The sequence below is a fragment of the Microcaecilia unicolor genome, chromosome 7 (genome assembly GCF_901765095.1).
Source record: "Microcaecilia unicolor chromosome 7, aMicUni1.1, whole genome shotgun sequence".
Taxonomy (NCBI): Eukaryota; Metazoa; Chordata; class Amphibia; order Gymnophiona; family Siphonopidae; genus Microcaecilia; species Microcaecilia unicolor.
Genome location: NC_044037.1, coordinates 103,360,376 through 103,385,032, shown reverse-complemented (window position 1 = coordinate 103,385,032; position 24,657 = coordinate 103,360,376). Strand labels below are relative to the sequence as shown.

At 47.4% G+C, this 24,657-nt stretch overlaps 1 protein-coding gene across 1 annotated transcript in view; it reads left to right on the top strand.

Moving 5' to 3' along the window:
- LOC115475059 (T-box transcription factor TBX6-like) overlaps nt 1-11,207 on the top strand; it is a 51,316-nt gene extending 40,109 nt beyond the window's left edge. The window contains exon 8 of the mRNA XM_030210797.1: nt 10,822-11,207. Within this exon, the coding sequence (XP_030066657.1) occupies nt 10,822-11,074 (253 nt within the window). The 3' untranslated portion in view covers nt 11,075-11,207. The remainder of the gene's footprint in view (nt 1-10,821) is intronic.
- The last annotated feature ends 13,450 nt before the right edge of the window (nt 11,208-24,657 follow it).

The window sequence follows — 24,657 nt, the reverse complement described above, 5'->3', positions numbered from 1 at the left end:
AACTGGAAGAAGATGCTGACAAAGCTCCCTGTGCTGCTAATGCTTGTTGATATATATGTCTGAGTTCCAGTCATAGCACAGTGTGTACCAGTTTGCTGATGCTTTCTCTTTGTGTGATCTGGGTGTCACTACAAGCCTTTGCATCAGAAGGTGAATTTTTCTGACTTTAGGGAGATGGTTCTAGCTGATTCCCAAATACGATGTGCCCAGGGGAGGAGCTAGAGGGTTATTGGGTTATTTTAGGCCAAGATTTTGGAGGGAAAGGGTCTTTTGCTTCTTTTCTGCCTCTCTATAAAGCAGGCTAAATACTCATCAGTGGGAATCCTCAGGCCTTGGAGAGGGTAGGCCCTGGAGGATCATCCAGGTTTCAGGCCCAAGGAAAAAGAGGGCACCTGAAGACAAGTTTTTGTCTTTTGGTCTGTTTTCTGCCAGGCAGATACAGGTTTGTTTTGTTTGATTCGTAATATAACGCCTTTCTGTGGTACAACCAAAGTAGTTTACATATTCCATACAGGTACTTTATTTTCTCTCTCCCTAGTGTGGATCCTGTTAGTAGGGCTGTGCAGCGCTATGCAAGTACTAGGGCAAAGGAAAAGCAGAGCAATCACTAGTGAAGAGTCATAGGGGATACCCCGAGAAATGAGCCATAGGGGTAAAACTTCCCAATAAGGAGAAAGTTGTTGGTGTGTGTCTGGATTGAAAAATCCAGGACAACTGAAAAGATTGAGACTGGAGACTTTTCCCTGCGAACTATTCCTGCCACCTGGAGTGAGGAGCCCGGTGATATGACACTGGAGATAAGTTGAAGGGTGGGAGTCTTCAGAAGTTAACAAAGCAGAGGGTTGAGAAGAGAACAACCTATAGTTTCCAAGGAAGACAGTTGTTCTGAGAGATACAGAGAGAGGACAAGTGTGTCAGAGAATGTGTGAGAGTTATCCTAGGAGAAGGGAAAAATCTATCTGCTTAACCATCCTAAAAGAACTGTAAATGCTGTTTGGAGTTTACCTTGGAGAAAGCTACTGTACAGCAATTGTTGGACTTCAGGTTATGTTCAGTAGAATGCAGACATACCAAGTCACATGCATTTTGCATGTGACATCCACATTGGGCCCCCGACTCCAGCTCACACGCCAGCCAAAGCCCCTTCCTCTCACGCACTGAAACTCGAGGAGATGACTTTGGTGTCTGCTCATGCGGCATCGATCCTCAGCTGCTGCTGCCCCCGCCGGCTCCGATCCACAGTTTAAAATGGTGGCCGCAAACTCTTGTGAGACTACTGCGAGAGATTACAGCCAACATTTTAAACTGTGGAGCAGAGCCAGCACGGGCAGCACTGCAGTGGCTGGGAATCGCTGCTGCTCAATACTTTGCAGCTCAGCAAGCAGCAGCAAGGAAGGTGGGAAGGGAAATCGGAGGGACAACGCTGGCATGAGAAGGGTAGAAGGGAAGATCGTGGACATGCTGAGCATGGAGGAAGGTGGGAAGGGAGATAGAGGGACACACTGGGCAAGGAGGAAAGCGGGAAAAGGAGATCAGGATGACTTTCTGGATACGGAGGAATGTGGGACTGGAGGAGAGATTGGAGGAATGTGCTGGATATGGTGTAAGGGGAGTTTGAGGGCATGCTGGGCTCAGAGAAATGGAGGAGAAGAGATTGGGGAACATTCTGGGTATGGAGGGTGGATTGGAAAGGGGGGAAGGGAGTGTTTTTATTTACCTCTTCTTATAGACCTCTTTCTGACTCCGTCACATGGGGGACTAAAGAGCAACCACATTATCGCTGGGGAGGGATGGGAAGGATAGAGGTACCAAACAGGGGGAGGGAAGGGAAGAAGAGAGATGCCAGACTGCCTGTGGGGTGAGGTGGAGAGGGGAGAAGAGAAGGAAGAGGGAGGAGGAAGGAGGGAAGGGAGTGAGACCTGTCATAACATAAAAGAGGGGAGAGCCAGAGGATGCAGGACCTGCAGAGAAAAGGAGGGAACTGGAGGAAGGGGTTAGAAGAGAGAGAAAAGGAAATGAAATATGACTGGGATCTGTGATGGGAGGAGGAACAGAAATAGATAGTGGTCCCATGAGAAGTGGAGTCAGAGGCAGGAAAGAGAGGGACCTTTCCTGAATTCCTGGAGAGGAAGTTATAAGGAAGGGGAGAGAGATGTTGGGCAGGTGGATGGGGGATTGGGACACACAGGGATAATGTCATATGAGGGGGGATAGGGACACAGAAGGATAATACTGGATAGGGCAAGAATACAGAAACAGAGAAGAGGAATACTTAACATGGTGGGAGGATAGGAGCAGGGACATAGGAAGTACTAAACAGAGTGATAGTGACACAGAGGGAAGATGGATAGTGGACATGTAGGGAGAAGAAATGCCAAATGGACCAAGAGGTCCTGGCAAGAGAGTTAAGAGAAAACAGAGGAAAGCAGAAACCAGAGACTGGGACAACCATGATGCGGAAAATTAAATGACCAGACAACAAATGTAGAAAAAAAAGAATTTTATTTTCTATTATTGATTGGAACATGCCAGTTTTTGTAATGTGCATGAACTGCCAGAATTACTTTTAGACATGGCTGGGGCCTGCGAGAAAAATTCACTCATTTGGCCTTCAATCTCCAGCATTGCAGTGGTAAATCTCCAGCAATGGGATGGGCCACCCTTGGCGTTTCTGAGAATGGAGTTTCATGTTACAGATCTGTGTACACTGTGGATTTATTTCTGAGACCCTCTAAATGCATCACCACTCAATGACCATACTGTCACTTCAACTCCCTAGGCCCTTGGAGAGAGTACCCCTTTGCACCCTCGGGACCCAACAAAATACAAAAATTGTTCTGGAGCCACACGTCCTCTTTTCTAATTATAGACCTGGCAACAGAAATAACACCCAAACAGGGACTTCCAAGTGAACACAGTGTGACTTTAAAGGACAATGGCCTTAAGCTGCTTTTTGTGCCTTTTCAACTGGCTACACCTGGAGAGACATCTGGAAGATGAGATCTAGGCCTTTATTGTGGAAATAATGGCCATCATCCCATGAAGAAATCCATTTTTGAATATATCTGTGGTATAACTGCAGATGATATGAAATTGCAGTACATGTAAAATACATAAAAGATGACTGGCCAGATGGTAACTTAGCTGTGGCTGAGGGAGCCAAAGTTTTACTTAAGGAACAAGAATAGATAGGAGAATCTCTTTTTCATCAATAGATCCAGGGTAGTAATCCCCAAGAAACTCAGAAAAGACATGACATAGAACATCCATTAAGACTACCAAGGACAAAGTATTGAGCAGGGTCATGGCAATGGGTGGGGATCCCCAAGCCCTGACAGCTGAAAAAATCATGTTAACATTGGCCACCCTTCTCTTAATATTCATTTCTGGCTATGTTACTGCTTTTGAGAAAGCTACAACTTTAGTCTGATGGTCAGGTATTGGGAAGATATCCAATAAGGTGTTTTATACTACCCGTTCTGCTACAATAAACCAGAGGGAAAAAAACCTCTCATGACAGCCATCCTATTGGATTAGTGGCAGACAAGTGGCAGATCTATGCAAATTTTCTGGAAAACATTTCTTAATTATAGTTGATTACTGGCAAGAGAGTTAAGAGAAAACTGAAACCTGCCTCACCCCTGATGACTCTGCCTCAATCGCGGCCCTATGCCACGGAGGCTATCTTTTCTCCCATTTGCCCCGCCCAGTTGGTCGCGGAGGCGGCATCGGGCTACTACTTTCGCCCTCCTGCAGTTTTCAACCTCTCCACCTACCTCAGTCTCACTGCTTCTCATCCTTTGAAGTTCACTCCATCCGTCTATTCCACCCGCTGCCACTCAGAGTTGCAGTCATTTACCGCCCCCCTAATAAGTTCCTCCCTTCCTTCCTTACCGACTTCGATGCCTGGCTCTCTGTTTTTCTTGAGCCCTCATCCCCATCCCTCATTCTTGGTGACTTCAACATACACATTGATAACCCAACTGACTCATATGTTTCTCAGTTCCTCACTCTTACCTCCTCTTCAACCTCCAACTGAGCTCCTCCACCCCTACTCACAAATCTGGCCACTGTCTTGATCTTGTCCTCTCTTTTACTTGCTCACCCTCCAATTTCCGCACATCAGCTCTTCCTCTCTCTGACCATCACCTAATCACATTCACACTTCAGCACCCTCTCCCTCATTCTCGCCCAACACTAAATACTACTTCCAGAAATCTCCAGGCTGTTGACCCCCTCACCTTATCCTCTAGTATCTCTGATTTCCTCCCTTCCATCATGTCCTCCGAATCTGTTGACAAAGCTGTCTCCACTTACAATGCCACTCTCTCCTCTGCTCTAGACAACCCTTGCAACCGTCCATCTCCCGTCCCACAAGGCGTACCAATCCCCAGCCCTGGCCTGACACCCTTGCACCCGATACCTTCGCTCCTGCGCCCGTTCAGCTGAATGCCTCTGGAAGAAATCTCGCACCCATACTGATTTCATTCACTTCAAATTCATGCTATCCTCCTTCCAATTCTCCCTATTCCTCCCCAAACAGGACTATTACACCCAATTGACTAATTCCCTCAGCTCTAATCCTCGTCGTCTCTTCGCCACCCTCAACTCCCTCCTCAAAGTGCCCTCTGCTCCCACCCCCCCTCACTCTCTCCTCAATCTCTGGCCGACTACTTCCGTGACAAGGTCCAGAAGATCAACCTCGAATTCACCACCAAACCTTCTCCTCCTCTTCATCCTATAACCCACTCTCTCAACCAACCAACCCAGGCCTCCTTCTCCTCTTTTCCTGATATTTTTTTTTTTTTTACATTTGTACCCCACACTTTCCCACTCATGGCAGGCTCAATGTGGCTTACATGGGGCAATGGAGGGTTAAGTGACTTGCCCAGAGTCACAAGGAGCTGCCTGTGCCGGGAATTGAACTCAGTTCCTCAGGACCAAAGTCCACCACCCTAACCACTAGGCCACTCCTCCACTCATATCACCGAAGAGGAAACCGCCCATCTCCTCTCCTCCTCGAAATCCACCACCTGTTCCTCAGACCCCATCCCCACCAACCTACTTAGCACCATCGCTCCTACTATCACCCCCACCATCTGTCATATCCTTAACCTCTCTCTCTCCACTGCAACTGTCCCGGACACTTTCAAGCATGCTGTGGTCACACCACGCCTCAAAAAACCATCTCTTGACCCTACCTGTCCCTCCAACTACTGCCCCATTTCCATCCTACCCTTCCTCTCCAAGATACTTGAGCGCGCTGTTCACAGCCGCTGCATTGATTTTCTCTCCTTTCATGCCATCCTCGATCCGCTTCAATCCGGCTTTCGCCCCCTATACTCGACAGAAACGGCACTATCTAAAGTCTGCAATGACCTGTTCCTCGCCAAATCCAAAGGTCACTACTCCATCCTCATATTACTCGACCTATCCGCCGCTTTTGACACTGTCAATCACAACCTACTTCTTGACACACTGTCCTCCTTTGGGTTCCAGGGCTCTGTCCTCTCCTGGTTCTCCTCTTATCTCTCCCATCGTACCTTCAGAGTACACTCTCATGGTTCGTCCTCCTCCCCTATCCCGCTCTCTGTTGGAGTTCCTCAGGGATCTGTCCTTAGGCCCCTCCTTTTTTCAATCTACACCTCTTCCTTAGGCTCCCTGATCTCATCTCATGGTTTCCACTATCATCTTTATGCTGACGACACCCAGCTGTATCTCTCCACACCAGACATCACTGCGGAAACCCAGGCCAAAGTATCGGCCTGCTTATCCGACATTGCTGCCTGGATGTCCAACCGCCACCTGAAACTGAACATGGCCAAGACTGAACTTATTGTTTTCCCACCCAAACCCACTTCTCCTCTCCCTTCACTCTCTATCTCAGTTGATAACACCCTCATCATCCCCGTCTCATCTGCCCGCAACCTCGGTGTCATCCTCGACTCCTCCCTCTCCTTCTCTGCGCATATCCAGCAGATAGCCAAACCTGTTGCTTCTTCCTCTACAACATTAGCAAAATTTGCCCCTTCCTCTCTGAGCACACCACCCGAACTCTCATCCACTCTCTCATTACCTCTCGCCTTGACTACTGCAACCTACTCCTCTCCGGCCTCCCACTTAGCCAACTATCCCCCCTTCAGTCCATCCAGAACTCTGCCGCACGTCTTATCTTCCGCCTTGACCGATATACTCATATCACCCCTCTCCTCAAGTCACTTCACTGGCTTCCGATCAGATACCGCATACAGTTCAAGCTTCTCCTACTAACCTACAAATGCACTCGATCTGCAGCCCCTCCTTACCTCTCTACCCTCATCTCCCCTTACGTCCCTACCCGTAACCTCTGCTCTCAAGACAAATCCCTCCTTTCAGTACCCTTCTCCACCACCGCCAACTCTAGGCTCCGCCCTTTCTGCCTCACCTCACCCCATGCTTGGAACAAACTCCCTGAGCCCATACGCCAGGCCCCCTCCCTACCCATCTTCAAATCATTGCTCAAAGCCCACCTCTTCAATGTCGCTTTCGGGCACCTAATCACAACACCTCTACTCAGGAAATCTAGACTACCCCAACTTGACATTTCGTCCTTTAGATTGTAAGCTCTTCTGAGCAGGGACCGTCCTTAGTTATTAATTTGTACAGTGCTGCGTAACCCTAGTAGTGCTCTAGAAATGTTAAGTAGTAGTAGTAGTAGTATTCTCACTGGACTGATATCCTGCAGCTCCCTACAACCACCAGTACTGCTGTTATAGCCAGAATACAGCATACCTTTGCTAGGTTTGACCTGCCTCAGGCCTTAGTAATAGACAATGGCCCCCAGTTTTCCTCAACTGTGTTTAATGAATTTGTACAGATAAGTAATGTTGAGCATATAATCAGAAGTCCATGCTACCCACAAGAAAATAGGATGGTTGAACACATTGTACACATTTCTAAAATGATACAAAAGAATAATCAATCCTGTAAACTTTAACTTAGCTATCAGATGACCCCCCCCCCCCCCCCCCTAGCCACAGCTACAGAGAGAGCCCAGCAAGGCGGTTTACAGATCCTCTGATTTGTTCTATATTCTTTGGTGAGGCTATTGACACCTAAATGGCTGAATCTAGAATTTGTCAAGAAGTGTGATCCATAAGCTAACTAGCCATCTACAATCACTCTCCCTCCTAGACAGATAAGGGTAACAGGAGATACAGAAACAGGGTGGGGCCCTATATCTGTGGTATAAAGAGCCAGTGGTATATCCCATTCATATCTAGTGCAGACAGAGTGAGGAAATTCTACCAGTAGAACCTGAAGACTGCTACAATCAATTCCAGAAGTCTACAACAACTTTATTTGACTCAATCACAAGTGGGTTAGATGCAACACCTGAACAGAGACATATAGTCCTAGCAGATACAGCTGACACCAGAGGCTACAGCATCTTTAACTGAAACTACTCATGGAAACACCTTGTTACATGATCAGGCCACGGTACGAATCCCACTGTGAGGATGGTTCAGCATAATCCAGCCTCTATCCACAGATACTCATGGTTGTCTACTAGAGTACCAAAAGTTTATACTCAAATGTTCAAGAAGGGGATGTGAAACTGATTGTGTCTAGGATTTTATGTTTTCTTTTAGAAGAATTTAAGGGACCTCATAAAAAAAGGGGGAAGGAGGAGGAAGGGGGAAAATCTCACTGTTCACACTGAAGTGTTCACATAAAGATGTTGTTTAAGACTTCCTGTTGGCCTCTGGACCTGATGGTCCTGCTACATATAGTTTTTTTTAAACAGTTACTTGCCTTACAGCAGGCTGTGTCATATGAATACTTGATTAAGGCCAAGTAGGAGCGGGCCTAATCTTGATGAGTTTAAATCCTGGATTTGGATCAGAAGTTTAAGTGCACTGCTCTTTTCTGGCTGAGGGATGTTTTGTATTCCCACAGCATGGATTATAGATAATGCCATGTTACCTAGGCCAGGTTAATTATTTATTTAGATTTTGCTCACACCTTTTTCAGTAGTAGCTCAAGGTGAGTTACATTCAGGTACACTGGATATTTCTCTGTCCCAGGAGGGCTCACAATCTAAGTTTGTACCTGAGGCAATGGAGGGTTAAGTGACTTGGCCAAGGTCACAAGGAGCAGCAGTGGGATTTGAACCAGCCACCTCTGGATTGCAAGACTGGTGCTCTAACCACTAGGCCACTCGGCAACATTGTAGGACGTCAGATTCACAGAAACAGAAGCCTGCGCGGCCGCGTTGCTGATCTGCAAGGGCAGGCTTCTACATGGAATGTTGCTAGTGGAATAGCAACATTCCATGTCATTCCATGTAGAATCTCCAATAGTAGCAACATTCCATCCAGAATCTCAAATAGTAGCAACATTCCATCTAGAATCTCAAATAGTAGCAACATTCCAGGTAAAATCTCAGATAGTAGCAACAGAATCTCAAATAATTTATTTGGATTTTGCTCACACCTTTTTCAGTAGTAGCTCAAGGTGGGTTGCATTCAGGTATTCTCTGTCCCAGGAGGGCTCACAATCTAAGTTTGTACCTGAGGCAATGGAGGGTTAAGTGACTTGCCCAAGATCACAAGGAGCAGCAGTGGGATTTAAACCAGCCACCTCTGGATTTCAAGACTGGTGCTCTACCCACTAGGCCACTCCTCCACTCCATTGCCTGGTTGTACATTAATCTCTCTGAGGCTTTTACATTCCCTTTGAAATCAGACTACTTTTTATTTCTCATCTAGTAGACAGTAATTTCCTTGCTGTTCTGTGTGACCTGTATTTAGGTAAGATGCTCAGCTAGTTTAGCCAGGTCTGATTGCACTTCATTGTGTCAATGGATGTGTAGCTGGAAATTGTTTAAGGAACAATGAATGCATCCACAGATAAAGAGGGGGTAAAAAAAACCAGGGCAGACTCAGTCTTCCCCTGATTTATCTAGAGCTCATGGTCATCCCACATGTAGTTTTCTGGCTGCTTGGTCTCAAGGGGTCTGCTATATTTTTTATTCAGTAATGATTAGGGATGGATTAAGTGAGGAAGAATGTTCAAAATGATTAATAGAGTCAGCCTGGTGGCTCAGTTGCAGTGCTGTACATAAGGGTCCCATTTTTTTCTTTGAGTTGGGTCTTCTGGTCTCTAGGTTAACAGGAACTGATTATGCTGAAAATAGAGCTGGTGCAAGGGTGGTGGGCTCCCTAGGCAAACCTTCAGCTTTATGCCCTCCTCAATTAATTTTCAGAGCCCCTAACCTGAAAACTCCCCCTCCCCTCAAGATTCTGAGAATAAACTCAACAATCATGATCATCGCATAAGCATCCTATAAACATGCAGGTTAAAGTATGTGTTTGTGTGACTGTCAATACCTATTATTTTGCTTTGATTCTAGCTGCTGCCCTAGTCAAATGCCTAGTCTTGCTTTATGGTTGGGCCAGTCCTGGCTGCAGAGACAGCATTCATAGTAGAGAATGACACAGGGACAAAGTTTGTCCCCATCCTCGTGGGTTATGTCTCCGTCCCGGTCCATCCTCGCAGGTTCTGTCTCCATCCCTGTTCCGTCCCCATGGGCTCTGTGTCTGTCCCCTCCCCATCCCTGTGGGCTCTGTCCTCATCTGTAGAAGTCGCGAACACATGATTTTATATTTAAATCTTTTTCTTAAAGTATGGAATGGCACAATATGCTGTGCAACTGTTGTTATTATTGTTTTGTATTTGTGATTTATAAGCAACGAGCAACTATAATAGCCCCTCTACCACCACCACCACCAAAACCACACTTACAGCCCCAACAATAGCTGACTTCTACTACCCCAAGGAATCCTAATCTACCCTGTTAAAATGTCCAGGGGTACAAAGTACAACCTGTTCTGTAGGCCCTAGTGGGGGAGAAATATGCCCTATAAAGCATTGCTATGATTTTTTAATTTGTGGATGAATAATTCATCATCAATCTCAGAAACCAGTCTAGCTCTCCTGTCTTCCACAATCCTTCCTGCAATAGAAGATAGCTTCTTAGAAGATGTGCTGGTAGCAGGAATGTACAGGATCCCCCATACAAATTTTGCTAGTTCTGGCTAGCACTTTTGCTTATTTTTCTGAAAAATCTAAATATCATTGTCTGCATTGCTCAAACACAAATAACAGTCCAGTTCATTAACAGGCTTCAAAGTAGAAAATGGCATGGGAACAAAGTTTGTCCCCATCACAACGGGCTCTGTCCCCATCCCCACCTGTCCCTGTGGGATCTGTCCCCGTCCTGTCCCCTCAGGCTCTGTCCCCACCCCGTCCCTGTGGGCTCTGTCCCTGTCCCCATGTCATTCTCTAATTCATAGCTCTCTGGGGATAAGGAGAGGGAGTCGGGATCATTGTTGAAGGATGAAACCTGGTGACCACAATTAGAGAACATAATTGCTGGGTTCCAGATAAAGCACAGACTTAGAATCTTCTCTTCAATGACCAGATGAAGTGCATTGGAGTAGAATATAAAATAAAAGTTAAAAAGTCCCTGGGTGGTAGTAATCGAAGTTTGTGGCACTGTATCCCAGCCCTGGTTCCTACTGAGCTTGGAATAAAATGGGAAAACAATGAATGAGATCTTAAATGATGTTCTTTTCACTGCCAACTGATTTATCTGAAGAATTTTCATAGTGTTCCAAGTTCTAGTCTCTGCTGACTCAGCTATCCAGTCAATATTCAGCTCTGAACAAATGCCTTTTAGATGGAATGTTGTTTGAGAAAGTGACATTGTGCATTCCTCTATTTGCAGTGTTGTAACTTGTACATTTTTTTTCTCTTTCTCTCTCTCTTTCATTTCAGCCATGCATATCCAGCAGCAGTGTTGAGCCCTGGTGGCATCCCAAATAGTTTGCCACCTCCCAGCCAGCAAGAGAGATTCTCACCTGTCTGTGGAGCTGTCAGCTTGGACTCTGTCTTTGCACCCTTCTCCACCTTTGAGGCCCAGTGGAATTTACCTTGTAGCCCCTGGGCTCCTTTCTTGGGACCCCATGCCTATGACTCACATCCCAGAGCTAATTGTGATGTAACATGTCAGCCAGGAGCTGTATCTTGATATAACCACTGTACAGACAAGTTGAGTGCATATTTGAGGCTAGAGGTGCCAGAGGTAATATAATAGGGTTGTCTGCTACTCCTCTAATTGGAAAGGGACAGCCTCTTACTGTCATAACTTATTTGAATCAGTGGCACAGGCCCACACACTTTGGACTCAGGCCCACCCAGTAGCGATGTGGCTGGTTGGAATCCCCAAGTCCTGCCAGCTGAAGACTCCCAAAGTCTCTCCATCCAGGAGTTCGGGGGGGTGTCACTTAATTCAAGTCCCCGACTACCCCCACCCCCTCCAGTACCTTTTAATCCTTTAGTTCTTTGCTGGCAGTGAGCAGCAACACATTTCCCCTGCTCATGCCGGCCTGAGCCTTCCCTCTGATGCAACAGAGGGAAGGCTCAGGCCGGCATGGGACCAGAAAGTTGTGTCAGAGGGAAGTCTCGGAGCTGGCGCAAGCAAGGGGAATGATTTGCTGCTCACTGCCAGTGAAGACCTAATGGATTTAAAGGTACCAGGGGACTCGGGGGAGTGGAGTTAAGTGATCCCCGATCGCCTGTGTGTGTGTGTGGGGGGGAGATGTCAGGCAGGTGGTGAAATTGTCATGCCCACCTACTTTGGGCTCAGGCCCACCCAAAATTGGGTGTCTGGCTATACCCCTGATCTGAAAAGCTTTCTGTTTGTGGACTTAATACTGCCACTAACTAATTAACTTGTACCTGTGGTTTTTGCTATTGCAATGCTTGTTTATGTTGTACACCGCATTACTGTTCATCATGATGAAGAATGTTCTATCATTGTATAAATACATAAATAAATAATGCTGCTGAAAATGGGATAGCTCCGGTCTGCGGTGCTACCCACATAAGAGCCTTTGAATATCTGGCTGATTATATATGACACTGAGGAATACTGAATCAGAATGATAAGAAAGGAAAACAGGACCAAGTTTTAACTATCACAGGATCATCTAGCTCAGCTAGAATGTATCTAACACAATGGCCTTTGCTAATTTTTATGCTGATTCCGCTTTGGCTCCAAAAGGGCTGAAGGGAGCTGCCAAATATCTTCCCTTCCAGGGTCTTGACACCAACCAGTGTGTGCCAATGACATCTATCCTTACCAATCTCTCTCTCCCTCCCCCCCCACCCCCCCCGCCAACCAGGCCCAGCATCTCTCCCTTCCATATCCTCCCAGCAACTCCCCCCACCAGGCCCAATACAGTGGGGGAAATAAGTATTTGATCCCTTGCTGATTTTGTAAGTTTGCCCACTGACAAAGACATGAGCAGCCCATAATTGAAGGGTAGGTTATTGGTAACAGTGAGAGATAGCACATCACAAATTAAATCCGGAAAATCACATTGTGGAAAGTATATGAATTTATTTGCATTCTGCAGAGGGAAATAAGTATTTGATCCCTCTGGCAACAAGACCTAATACTTGGTGGCAAAAACCCTTGTTGGCAAGCACAGCAGTCAGACGTCTTCTGTAGTTGATGATGAGGTTTGCACACATGTCAGGAGGAATTTTGGTCCACTCCTCTTTGCAGATCATCTCTAAATCATTAAGAGTTCTGGGCTGTCGCTTGGCAACTCGCAGCTTCAGCTCCCTCCATAAGTTTCAATGGGATTAAGGTCTGGTGACTGGCTAGGCCACTCCATGACCCTAATGTGCTTCTTCCTGAGCCACTCCTTTGTTGCCTTGGCTGTATGTTTTGGGTCATTGTCGTGCTGGAAGACCCAGCCACGACCCATTTTTAAGGCCCTGGCGGAGGGAAGGAGGTTGTCACTCAGAATTGTACGGTACATGGCCCCATCCATTCTCCCATTGATGCGGTGAAGTAGTCCTGTGCCCTTAGCAGAGAAACACCCCCAAAACATAACATTTCCACCTCCATGCTTGACAGTGGGGACGGTGTTCTTTGGGTCATAGGCAGCATTTCTCTTCCTCCAAACACGGTGAGTTGAGTTCATGCCAAAGAGCTCAATTTTTGTCTCATCTGACCACAGCACCTTCTCCCAATCACTCTCGGCATCATCCAGGTGTTCACTGGCAAACTTCAGACGGGCCGTCACATGTGCCTTCCGGAGCAGGGGGACCTTGCGGGCACTGCAGGATTGCAATCCGTTATGTCGTAATGTGTTACCAATGGTTTTCGTGGTGACAGTGGTCCCAGCTGCCTTGAGATCATTGACAAGTTCCCCTCTTGTAGTTGTAGGCTGATTTCTAACCTTCCTCATGATCAAGGATACCCCACGAGGTGAGATTTTGCGTGGAGCCCCAGATCTTTGTCGATTGACAGTCATTTTGTACTTCTTCCATTTTCTTACTATGGCACCAACAGTTGTCTCCTTCTCGCCCAGCGTCTTACTGATGGTTTTGTAGCCCATTCCAGCCTTGTGCAGGTGTATGATCTTGTCCCTGACATCCTTAGACAGCTCCTTGCTCTTGGCCATTTTGTAGAGGTTAGAGTCTGACTGATTCACTGAGTCTGTGGACAGGTGTCTTTCATACAGGTGACCATTGCCGACAGCTGTCTGTCATGCAGGTAACGAGTTGATTTGGAGCATCTACCTGGTCTGTAGGGGCCAGATCTCTTACTGGTTGGTGGGGGATCAAATACTTATTTCCCTCTGCAGAATGCAAATAAATTCATATACTTTCCACAATGAGATTTTCCGGATTTAATTTGTGATGTGCTATCTCTCACTGTTACCAATAACCTACCCTTCAATTATGGGCTGCTCATGTCTTTGTCAGTGGGCAAACTTACAAAATCAGCAAGGGATCAAATACTTATTTCCCCCACTGTATGTCTCCTTTTCCTCCCCTTCCCCCACCAGGTCCAGCATATCTTCTTTTCTTCCTCTCCTCCCTCGACCAAGTCCAATACTCCCCCCCCCCTCCACCCCGGTCCAGCATTTCTTCATTTTCCTCCCCTTCCCTCCAGCACGTTCAGCATTTCTCCTTTTCCCCTCCTACCAGGTTCAACCTTTCCCTCTCCCTCCCTGACTCCCCCTACTCCGACACCCTCCAAACTGACCTGACGCAGACCCCATTCTGAATTCCCAAATATTAACTTACTTCAGTGGCACCTAATCCCTAGTGGACCATTCTGACACAATGCTAGGTTTCAGGTGCTACCACTTTGAAAGATGCCCAAGCAGGGTGAAGGAATGATTGAATATTGCTCCTGTTTTTAGAGGTGGGGAGGGGGGGTCAGAGGAGTGTCCACAGGGGATTGGAGGTGTGGCTGGGGAAGGGGTGGTCAGGAGATGTCCAAGAAGGATCAACAGCGGCCCCCTAGAGGTCCCCGCGGCCACCACTGGCTCTTGGACTTTGCACAAGAACACTGATCTAATGTGTTATAAGCCTCATTAAAAATAGCATTGTTAAGTGATGTGGAAATAAATTATTTATATGTGGTGTGTGTGTTTTATATATGTAATCCTCTGTTAGGATGGGGATTACTGAGAAGGGAAGGTGCCTGTGAGAGTCACTGGGGGTGGGGGAGTGACTAAGAAGTCCCTGGGTGAGAGATGGCCCAGCCCATGGGGAGTGGTTAATACAGGTGGCAGGGAGAGAAGGGTTCCCTGGGAATGAATGACAAGGAAGGAGGAATTACTGTACCAGGGAAATAAGAGGTTGGAGTTAGGCCGGGGGCGGGGAGGGGTGTCTTTGGTTGCCTGAGAGCAGGGGCGTATCTGGACTTCGCCGTTAGGAGGGTCCAGAGCCGAGGTGAGGAGGCACATTTTAGCCCCCCCCCCCGGCCCTGACGACGACCCCCCCGCCGCCATTGCTGACGCCGCCCGCCATTGCCGCCACCCCCCGCCGCCACCAGAACTACCTCCAACAACTGTGGCCCGCCCGCCGACGACCCCCGTTGTGTACGTGCAGGACATCAGACAGACTCAGAAACCAAACGAAGCAAGAAGACTTTGGCTGGCGGTGGTTGGGGTCCCCCGCCAGCAAAGGTACTAGACGGCGACAGCAGGTTGATGGCGGGTTGGCGGCGGGAGGGGGTTGAGAGGGTCGTTGGCAGAGGGGGCCAGGGCCAAATCTGCAGGGGCCCTGGCCCCCGTAGCAGCTACGCCCCTGCCTGAGAGTCCTCTGCCTGGAGGAGGAAAGGGGAATCCTTAGTTGAGTGTGACTTCTGGCTGTAAACAGGGAGGCTGTGGCTTCTGAACCAGCAACCGACCAAATGTGTGAGCTACAGGTGGGCAGAGGAGAGACTTGGCCCAGGAGCAGAGGACTGGAGCCTGGGAGAGCTTGGTCCCAAGACCAGGGTGGATCCAGAGTGGGGTCACCGCTGGAAAGGGGCAGACCAGAGAAGGGTCTGAGCTCGCAGGAAATTGAGCCTGCACTGGGAGAAGGAGAAACAGCCAGTGGAAATGACACTGCCCAACAGGATAGGCATGAATAGGAGAAGTGTATATATGTACACAGGGCTTTTTTTGAGGGGGTACTTGGGATACTGAGTACCAGTACCTTTTCCATTGTCTGCTATAATTGACCCATGGACCCCAAGTTTTAATGAAAAAGCTCAGGCTCTACAAACCAATTCTGCCTTGTCATAGGTTCTGTGACTGGTTGCAGGGGGCCTGGCTATTGTAGGGTGGGTCCCTCAGTGATCACCCCACCCCTGAAGGGTGGCCTAGCATTTGAGTACCGGCACCTTTTTCACTAGAAACAATGCACTGTATGTACATACTCTGTATTTGAAATCTGCCCTTGTAAATAAACCCGAGAAGACCAAGTATGGCAGTTCCCCAAAGGAACAACAGAAGAATTGGAATGAATTTTGGGTTTACCTGGAGTTGACCATAATGAGCTGTTGATGCTGATGCCATTGCAGAATTGGAGAATAAAGGTTTGGGTTTTGCACAGACTGTTGACTGAAGTGTACTTATTGAAACCTGAGAGGAACTAGTGGGAGAGATACCTGGATCGCAATTCCGGAACTTCAACTCACTTCCAGCTCATCATGAGTGTGGACTGAATTAAGAGAAGAGTGGTGTGCTCGAGTGTGAGAGGTGGTGGAATTGTCCCTGTGAGCCCGGATCCAAGTGAACTGAGACTAGCCTAGGGGTGAGACCCGGGCAGTGGTGTGTTGGTAAATGTTTAACAACAGGCTCTCTCCCCGGTTCCCCTCTGCGCCCCCCGGTCCCCCTCTGTGCCCCCCCCCCCAAATTGCAGAGCTGGCTATAGCCGGGGAGAGAGCCTGGGGGGGGGGGGGGTGGCAATGCATTCCTCCAGGAAAAAAAAATTAAATGATCCCAGGTTCCAATCTAATTCATGTTTAATGTGCGATAAAATGCCATAAATAAGTAAATAAATATAAACTTTTAATGTTGAGCACCTGATTCTCAAAGTGAACATATTCCAAACACTATAATGAAAATAAAATGATTTTTTTCTACCTTTGTTGTCTGGTGACTGTTTTTCTGATCATGCTGGCCCAGCATCCGATTCTGCTGCTATCTGTCCTCTTAACTCCATTTCCAGGGCTTCCTTTCCATTTATTTCTTTCCTTTTCTCCTTTCTTCTTCATTTCTGGTCCTCAGCTTCTGCCTATTTTCTTCATCCATATGCAGTTTTTCTCCTCTCTTCCTTTCCCCTCATCTCATCTCCTTCCTCACTCTTCCCTCCCCTCCATCCATGTCCAGCATTTCTTCTCTCTCCCCTCCTCTCCCCTGCCCTCCATCCACCCTTCCAGCGACCCTTCCCTCCCCCTGTCCTGCATGCACCCATACCCAGCGACCCTCCTCTCCCCTGCCCTGCGTGCACCCATACCCAGTGACCCTCCTTTCCCCTGCCCTCCATCCACCCATGTCCAGCAGTGACCCTCCTCTCCCCTCCCCTGCATGCACCCATACCCAGTGACCCTCCTTTCCCCTGCCCTCCATCCACCCATGTCCAGCAGTGACCCTCCTCTCCTCTCCCCTGCCCTGCATGCACCAATACCCAGCAACCCTTCTCTCCCCTCCATCCACCCATGCCCAGTGACTCCCTTCTCTCCCCTGCCACCCCCTCCCGAGTTGTTCAGCGAATTCTCCTCCCTCCCTCCCTCCAGATCCGGTCCCTCACCGACTCGTCCTTCTAATTCTTCGGGGCAGGGCAGTCATGCCTGCCAGTGCTGACTCTCCCCCGCTGCCAGTTCACGCTTCAAAATGGCCACCGAGACTTCAGCAGAAGTCTCGCGAGGCCACCTCTGGAAGTCTCAGCGGCCATTTTTAAAGCGCGAATTGGCAGCGGGGGAGAGTCAGCTGGCAGCGGGCAGGCAAGACTGCCTGCCCCAAAGAATTAAAAGGACAAGGAGTTGGTGAGGGACCGGATCCGGAGGGAGGGAGGAGAGCCAGAGCCGGCTCGCAATTTTTAACAACCGACTCGCAAGTCGGTAGAAAGTTTAACAACCGGCTCTTGTGAGCCGGTGCGAGCCGGCTCCAGCACACCACTGGACCCGGGTTACTTGTATATCTAAAAATATATCTGCCATGTGGGTTCTGCTACTCACGGTTCTGACAAGAAAGAATTGAACAATGATCCAGTCTTTCTAACTCATTATGAGCCACAAAAACTCTACTGTCTGTTACCTTCTGATGACACATCAATCTTCCCCCCCCCCCCACCACCACTCCACATCTTTCTCAGTTGCATTCATTCCCTTAGAAAAGCAAGACTACAAGTCTCTGCATGCAGTGAGGTAAACTCAGCACTGGACTGACCCAGTGAATTCTGGAGCTAGCTGACAATCCAAGGGCAAACCGTGAGAAGGATGCAGTCTGCATTACAAATGAGCTGAAAGAAGCCCAGTCCATGGCAGGGGAGTAGACAGAAAACAGATTTTGGGTGGGCCTAGGCAAGAACTGGGTGGGCACCAAGTGTTTTCCCCCACCCCCAACCCCCCCAAAAGATCTCAGCTGGCGGGAAAATGCTTCTTTCCACCTTGGCAGTCTGCTGCAGACATGTGCTGAAAACTGAGAATGTGCAGGTGCCGGTATCGTGGAGAGTAGCCTTTTCGTTACCATCAGGGGGAAGCCTTCAGCTGGCGGAGCTTGGGATGCCCACCAGCTACCACTAAATGTGTGCTACTGTTGGATGGGCCTGAGCCCTAAGTGGATGGACCCTGGCCAGTGGTGTGCTGGTAAATGTTTAACAGGCTCTCTCCCCGGTCCCCCTCCGCACCCCCCATCCCCCTCTGCGCCCCCCCCCCAAATTGCAGAGCTGGCTATAGCCGCGGAGAGAGCCTGGGGGGAGGGCAATGCATTACTCCAGGAAAAAAAAATTAAATGATCCCAGGTTCCAATCTAATTCATGTTTAATGTGCGATAAAATGCCATAAATAAATAAATATAAATTTTTTAATGTTGAGCACCTGATTCTCAAAGTGAACATATTCCAAACACTATAATGAAAATAAAATGATTTTTTTCTACCTTTGTTGTCTGGTGACTGTTTTTCTGATCATGCTGGCCCAGTATCCGATTCTGCTGCTATCTGTCCTCTTAACTCCGTTTCCAGGGCTTCCTTTCCATTTATTTCTTTCCTTTCCTCCTTTCTTCTTCATTTCTGGTCCTCAGCTTCTGCCTATTTTCTTCATCCATGTGCAGTTTTTCTCCTCTCTTCCTTTTCCCTCATCTCATCTCCTTCCTCACTCTTTCCTCCCCTCCATCCATGTCTAGCATTTCTTCTCTCTCCCCTCCTTTCCCCTGCCCTCCATCCACCCATGTCCAGCAGTGACCCTCCTCTCCTCTGCCCTGCATGCACCCACAACCCAGTGACCCTCCTTTCCCCTGCCCTCCATCCACCCATGTCCAGCAGTGACCCTCCTCTCCCCTGCCCTGCATGCACCCATACCCAGCGACCCTCCTCTCCCCTCCATATAACCAGTGTCCCCCAAATGACAAACTAGTTACAATTTATAACAAATTATTACTCTACCTATGAAAAGTTATTCCACTATTATACCTCCTCTGTGTACATCTTTATGCTGCACAAGCTGGCATGTTTGAACATATAAGTGAGATTAATTAAAAATGCTACCAACATTAAAGAACGACAACATGGATGCAGCAGCTCAAAGGACTGTTTGTTTTGAATGTAGAGGGATGAAAAAGAGACAAACCTCTGTGGAATGAAGTTACTTGACTTCATGCGCCTCCTGTTCTCAATCTAACCTTGAGCCACAGTCTGCACCAGAAAATGTAAGAGTCAAGGGAAAATGCCACCTTCCTTAATTTTTACTATTTTTTTTTGTTCTCTTAGTTTGCTCTTGTTTTAATTTGTCCTGTCTAGTTATTTTCCATTTTGTTTTATTTCATTTATAGCCTTCAGCCTCTTCCCCCATTTCTGCTCACTACCCCTCCTTCACAGAGCAGGTACCATCAGTGACTCTTTCTCACTGAATTTGAAGGTAGTTTCTAGGTGCATTTGCACACCACTGGCCCTGGCCCACCCAGGCCCACCTGTGGCTATGCCACTGGTCCATGGTTGTCAACTCATATGATGCAGCTTTCAGAAATAGATACATCCAGTGCAGGCAGTGCTAAGCCCAACCCTGTAGAGGTGATGGGGTCAATATTCAAAGGGGTTTTACCGGGCAGAAGAGGATCCTGCCTGGTTAAATACCACTGAGCTGGTTGGTCACTGAGTATCAACATAAACCAGCCATTCCCTAACTGGCTAGGTTGGAGGCAATCTGGGGGTGGAGTTTGGAAGTAGCCATAACTTAGCCAGTGAGCAGCGATATTTGATCCGCTAACCAGCTAAATTAGTGCATAAAATTAGGAGAGCAAAAACAGTGTCCTAACTTTATTCGCCAAGTTAACTGAGCTCAGTCTAAACATCGGCTGGTGCCCAGTTAACGTCCAGGTGACCGTAGTTACCTAGATAATCAAAGCCAGAAGCCAGACATGTCCCAGCATTGAACATCTGGGGTTCATTGGAGCCGACTCTGTGGGTGCTGTGGGTGCTTGAGCACCCCCAATATTGAGAAAATTCCTTGTATGTGTCCAGGGAGCGGTTATTTTCATTGGGTTTAGCACCCCCAATAATTTTGAAAAGTTGGCTCCTATGCTGGGGTTATTTCAGCCCACAGATGTGAATGGCTTTACAAGCTGCTTACTGTTGCGGGCTGACTATTGAGCCCAATATTAAAAAAAAATTAATTATTTGGCACAGGATAGCTAAGGCAGATGGAGCTGAGAATATGTCTGAGAAAATAGCAGATTAAAAGCTTTGCAGTTTTACTAGGTGTAAAATCAGCAATTACAGTACATTAGCCAAACCTGTTCCAATAAAAGGGAAAAAAAAGTGAAAATCAGCTGATACTATGTTTTTATACTTTTTAGTTTTCAAAACTAAACAACTTGGAGGCGTATTTTCCAGATGACATCCAAATCCATCTTTGGATGTTTTGCAGAAAAAACCCAGTAGCAAACATGGCCATTTTTGAACCTGAAAAACATCTACTTTTTTTTTTTTTTCAAAAAATGCCCATTTGCTAGACATTGTTCTACTCAGTGCATATAAATTTTTGGACCATTGTCGAAAACAAAACAAAACAAAACCCTCTGAAAGTGAAAAAAAACAAAAACAAAATCAAGGCATTGGGATGTAGAAGGAGCCAGCATTCTTAGTAGACTGGACACACAGACATCCCAGCAAAGCAGTGGGGCACCCTAGGGAGCACTGCAGTGGACTTCACACAAAAGGTCTCAGGTATATATCTCACCATTACCCTCTTATATTGTATGGGGAGCCCTCCAAAATCCAATGTACTCTACTGTACACCACTACAATAGCTCTTATGCCTGCAAGTGTCACCTATATGTGGGTACAGTAGGTTTTTGGTGGGTTTTGGACGGCTCACACTTTCCACCACAAGAGTAACAGTTAGAGTAGGATATGGGCCTGGGGCCCTCCACTGCACCGACCACTAGGCTACTCCACGATCTGCATGCTGCTCTAATAGGACTGGCCATAACATCTGACGCTGTCATAGAGGCTGGTATGTACTGTTTTTTTTCACATCTTTGGGAGGTGGGAGGGGGTCAGTGACCACTTGGGGAATAACGGGGGTCATGCCTTAATCCCTTCAGTGGTTATTAGTGTTTTGGGGCACCTTTTTGTGACTTAGAGGGGCATTTTTGAAAGAAACATCCAAGTTGGGATTTGGACGTCTTTGTAAAACGTCCAAATCCGAGGGCGGGGAAAACCGTATTTTTGAAAAAAAATGGACATCCATCTTTCGTTTTGAAAATACCAAGGACGTCCTTGGATTTGGATGTCCTTAGACATGGACGGCTTTGACTTTTGGTGATTTTCGAAACCAAAGACGTCCATGCCTAAACGTCCAAATGCAAGCCAATTGGACTTGGGAGAAGCCAACATTTGTAGTGCACTGGTCCCCCTGACATTTCTGGACAGCAATGGGACACCCTAGGGGGCACTGCAGTGGACTTCATAAATTGCTACCAGGTACATAGCTCCATTACCATTTGCGTTGAGCCCTCCAAACCCCACTACCCCCAACTGTGCACCACTACCATAGCCCTTACAGGTGAAGGGGGGAACCTAGATGTGGGTACAGTGGGTTTGTGGTGGGTTTTGGAGGGCTTGCTGTTTCCTCCACAAATGTAACAGGTAGGGGGGGGCGGTATGGGCCTAGGTCCGCCTGTCTGAAGTGCACTGCAGTACCCACTAAAACTGCTCCAGGGACCTGCATGCGCTGTCATGGACCAGAGTATGACATCTGAGGCTGGCAGAAAATATTTTAAAAGATTTTTTTTGGATGGGAGGGGGTTAGTGACCACTGGGGGAGTAACGGGAGGTCATCCCCGATTCCTTCCAGTGGTCATCTGGTCATTTTGGGCACCTTTTTGTGCCTTATTCGTAAAAAAAACATGTCTGGGTGAAAACGTCCAAGTTACGTCCCTGCTTTTTTCTTTTTTTTTAATAAATTTTTATTGAATAAAGATCAAACATACAAATGTAACTGCAAATATTCAGTCGGGTACTTTCCAACTTAATAGTATAACATCTTCAAAATAGCTTTAACCAACTGTTTATATCCCCCTTTCCCACCATCCCCCCACTCCTCCCTCCCTCCTATTGAATTGCCAAGGTAGAGTCCGGTTGTGCCAACCACTCCCGTGTATGGATCCCAAACTCGATGGTAGGGTAGCAGGCGACCCAGTCGCATAGCAGTCAGCTTAGACATCAGCTGAATATTGTCCAATTTCCGCAAAATCGTCTTTAGTCCCGGTAGAGTCTGTTGCTTCCATGCCGCCTCCAGCACTAGTTTGCTGGCCACCAATATCTGAGTGGCCAAATGATGCGCGTACTTTTTGCTGCCCTGAAGTCTTATGTGTAGCAAGCAATGGTCCATTTTCATGGGAAAAGCAATTTTTGTTATACTAGTAATCGATTTCAGAACCCTCGTCCAATACTGTTGAGCCTCTGGGCAAGCCCACTGTCACGTTCTCAAAGCAGGAACTAGGTTTGTGAGCCCTTGGGCCACTGCCGAGGAGCGGCAGCGGCAGGCAAATCATCCAAGCAGAAAGCAGTGCTGAACACAACAGGCAGGAACCACAGAATATAACTAGAAGAGGCTTTAATAGTAGACAGTAAACATTATCCAGTAGCACATCCAGGCAAAGTCTCTAGGCAAGTGGCTAACAAAAGCAGTAATCAGGTCCAGGCAAAGTCTCTAGGCAGGCAGCAAACAAGGGTAATCCATAAACTAACCAGAGTCTTTAGGCAGGCAGAAATCAAGAGATGTCCAGAAACAGGCAGGGTCAAACACACAGACCTTTCAGAGCAGGAACTCGAACAAACCAACAAGAAGACCTTTGATACCAAGGCAAGGCAAGCAAGGCTCACAGAAGCTAATAAGCCCATCAGCAGCTGACCCACAGCTGCAATCATCACCAGCCAAGTAAGGTTGCTGTTCAAGGACAAACCAGCAGAGCAACTCTGGCAACCCGGAAAATCCTGACCGGACTCACTGAGGTCTGGAACACGGAAGACAGCAGAAAACAGTCCATAGCAGCCACCAGTTCTGGCCACCAGAGGGCAAGGAGAGCACCCACATGGAAAGCACACCAGATATGGACCATGTCTCCCTCCATACCACATTGACGCCAGCAGAGAGCAGACCCCCCTCCCCCCCTTAAACATCTTGGCTAGTCTCTGTGGTGTGTAATACCAACAATATAGTATTTTATAGCCATTTTCTACTAAAGCATTAGAGACTGACACTTTAAGTAAAGATGTAAACACCCTTTCCCACATATGATATTCATATGATACCCCCAGTATTTTTTTCCCACTTTTGTGTAGAGTGCAGGATGGGCTGTGACTGTAGTAGGAGTGCTTTATATAACCTAGATATCCCTCCTCTTCCTCCCCCTCCAGCCAATGCCCGCTCCAATTATGTTTCCTCCATGCTCAGCTCTTCTTTTGTACGTCACAAAATAAAATCTCTTAATTGACGAAATTGAAAGGCATTGGAGGCAGGAATCCCATATTCCTCCTGCACTTCCTCGAAGGTGAGAAGTTCCCCATCCTCCCACACTTGACCCAACTCCCATAGACCCCTCTGTTCCCAATTCCTAAAACATTGGTCTAAGGATCCCGGGCCAAATCCTGGCGCATATCTAATTGTCGTAAGAAAAATGTGCGCCCTCGGAAAAAACTGGTGCGAATTTTGCCCCATATGGTAAGTGGCCACCCCAATTGGGGGGTCTCCTTTATTATCTCTTTTATCTCTCTGTCAGGTAGCCAAGGTATAGCTTTCAATGGATGGGACTTACACCAAGACTGCTCCATAGCTTTCCAGGCCTTCGCTCTCCCATGGTGCCACTCAGCAAGTATGCGAAGGTGGGCCGCTTTATAGTAAAGCAAAAGTGAAGGAACTCCTATCCCCCCACGTCCCTGCTTTTTTCGATTACGGCTCAAACATGTCCAAGTCTTAGGCAAGCCCAAGTCCCGCATTCACCACGCCTCTGGCACGCCCCCTTGAAATTTGGACATCCTTGCGACGGACTTCAGTTGGAGACATCCAAAATCGGGTTTTGATTATACCGATATGGATGTCCCTGGGAGATGGACGCCCATGTTCCGATTTATGTCAGAAGATGGACGTCCATCTCTTTTTAAAATGAGCCTGTTAGTCATTATTAATAGAGGCCTATCCCAAAAAGTCAAGGTTTTAGCCCTGGATGTTTTTGCTTTGTTCCATTATGGAAGAAAAATGTCCAAATTCTGGGAATGCCCAAATCCCGCCCCCAACATACCTCCCTTGTGATCTGGTTGCACTGCAAACGAACTGCATAGAAAATGTCTAAAAAATGTATTTCGACAATGACAATTTGGACATTTTTGCAAGCCCATCTGTCACTTTGTGCCATTTTATGGCTGTTCTGTTTTGAAAATCAGCCCCAAATTCTCCCAACAGGCTTCCTATAGAAAGACAAATAGATATAATATTCCCTAGTTTTGAAAAGTTATAAAGAGAACAAGATGATATCCATCTAAGAGGCTGCAAAAGGCTGCAAATGCAGCTGCTGCTGGGCCCTGCTGCTTTTT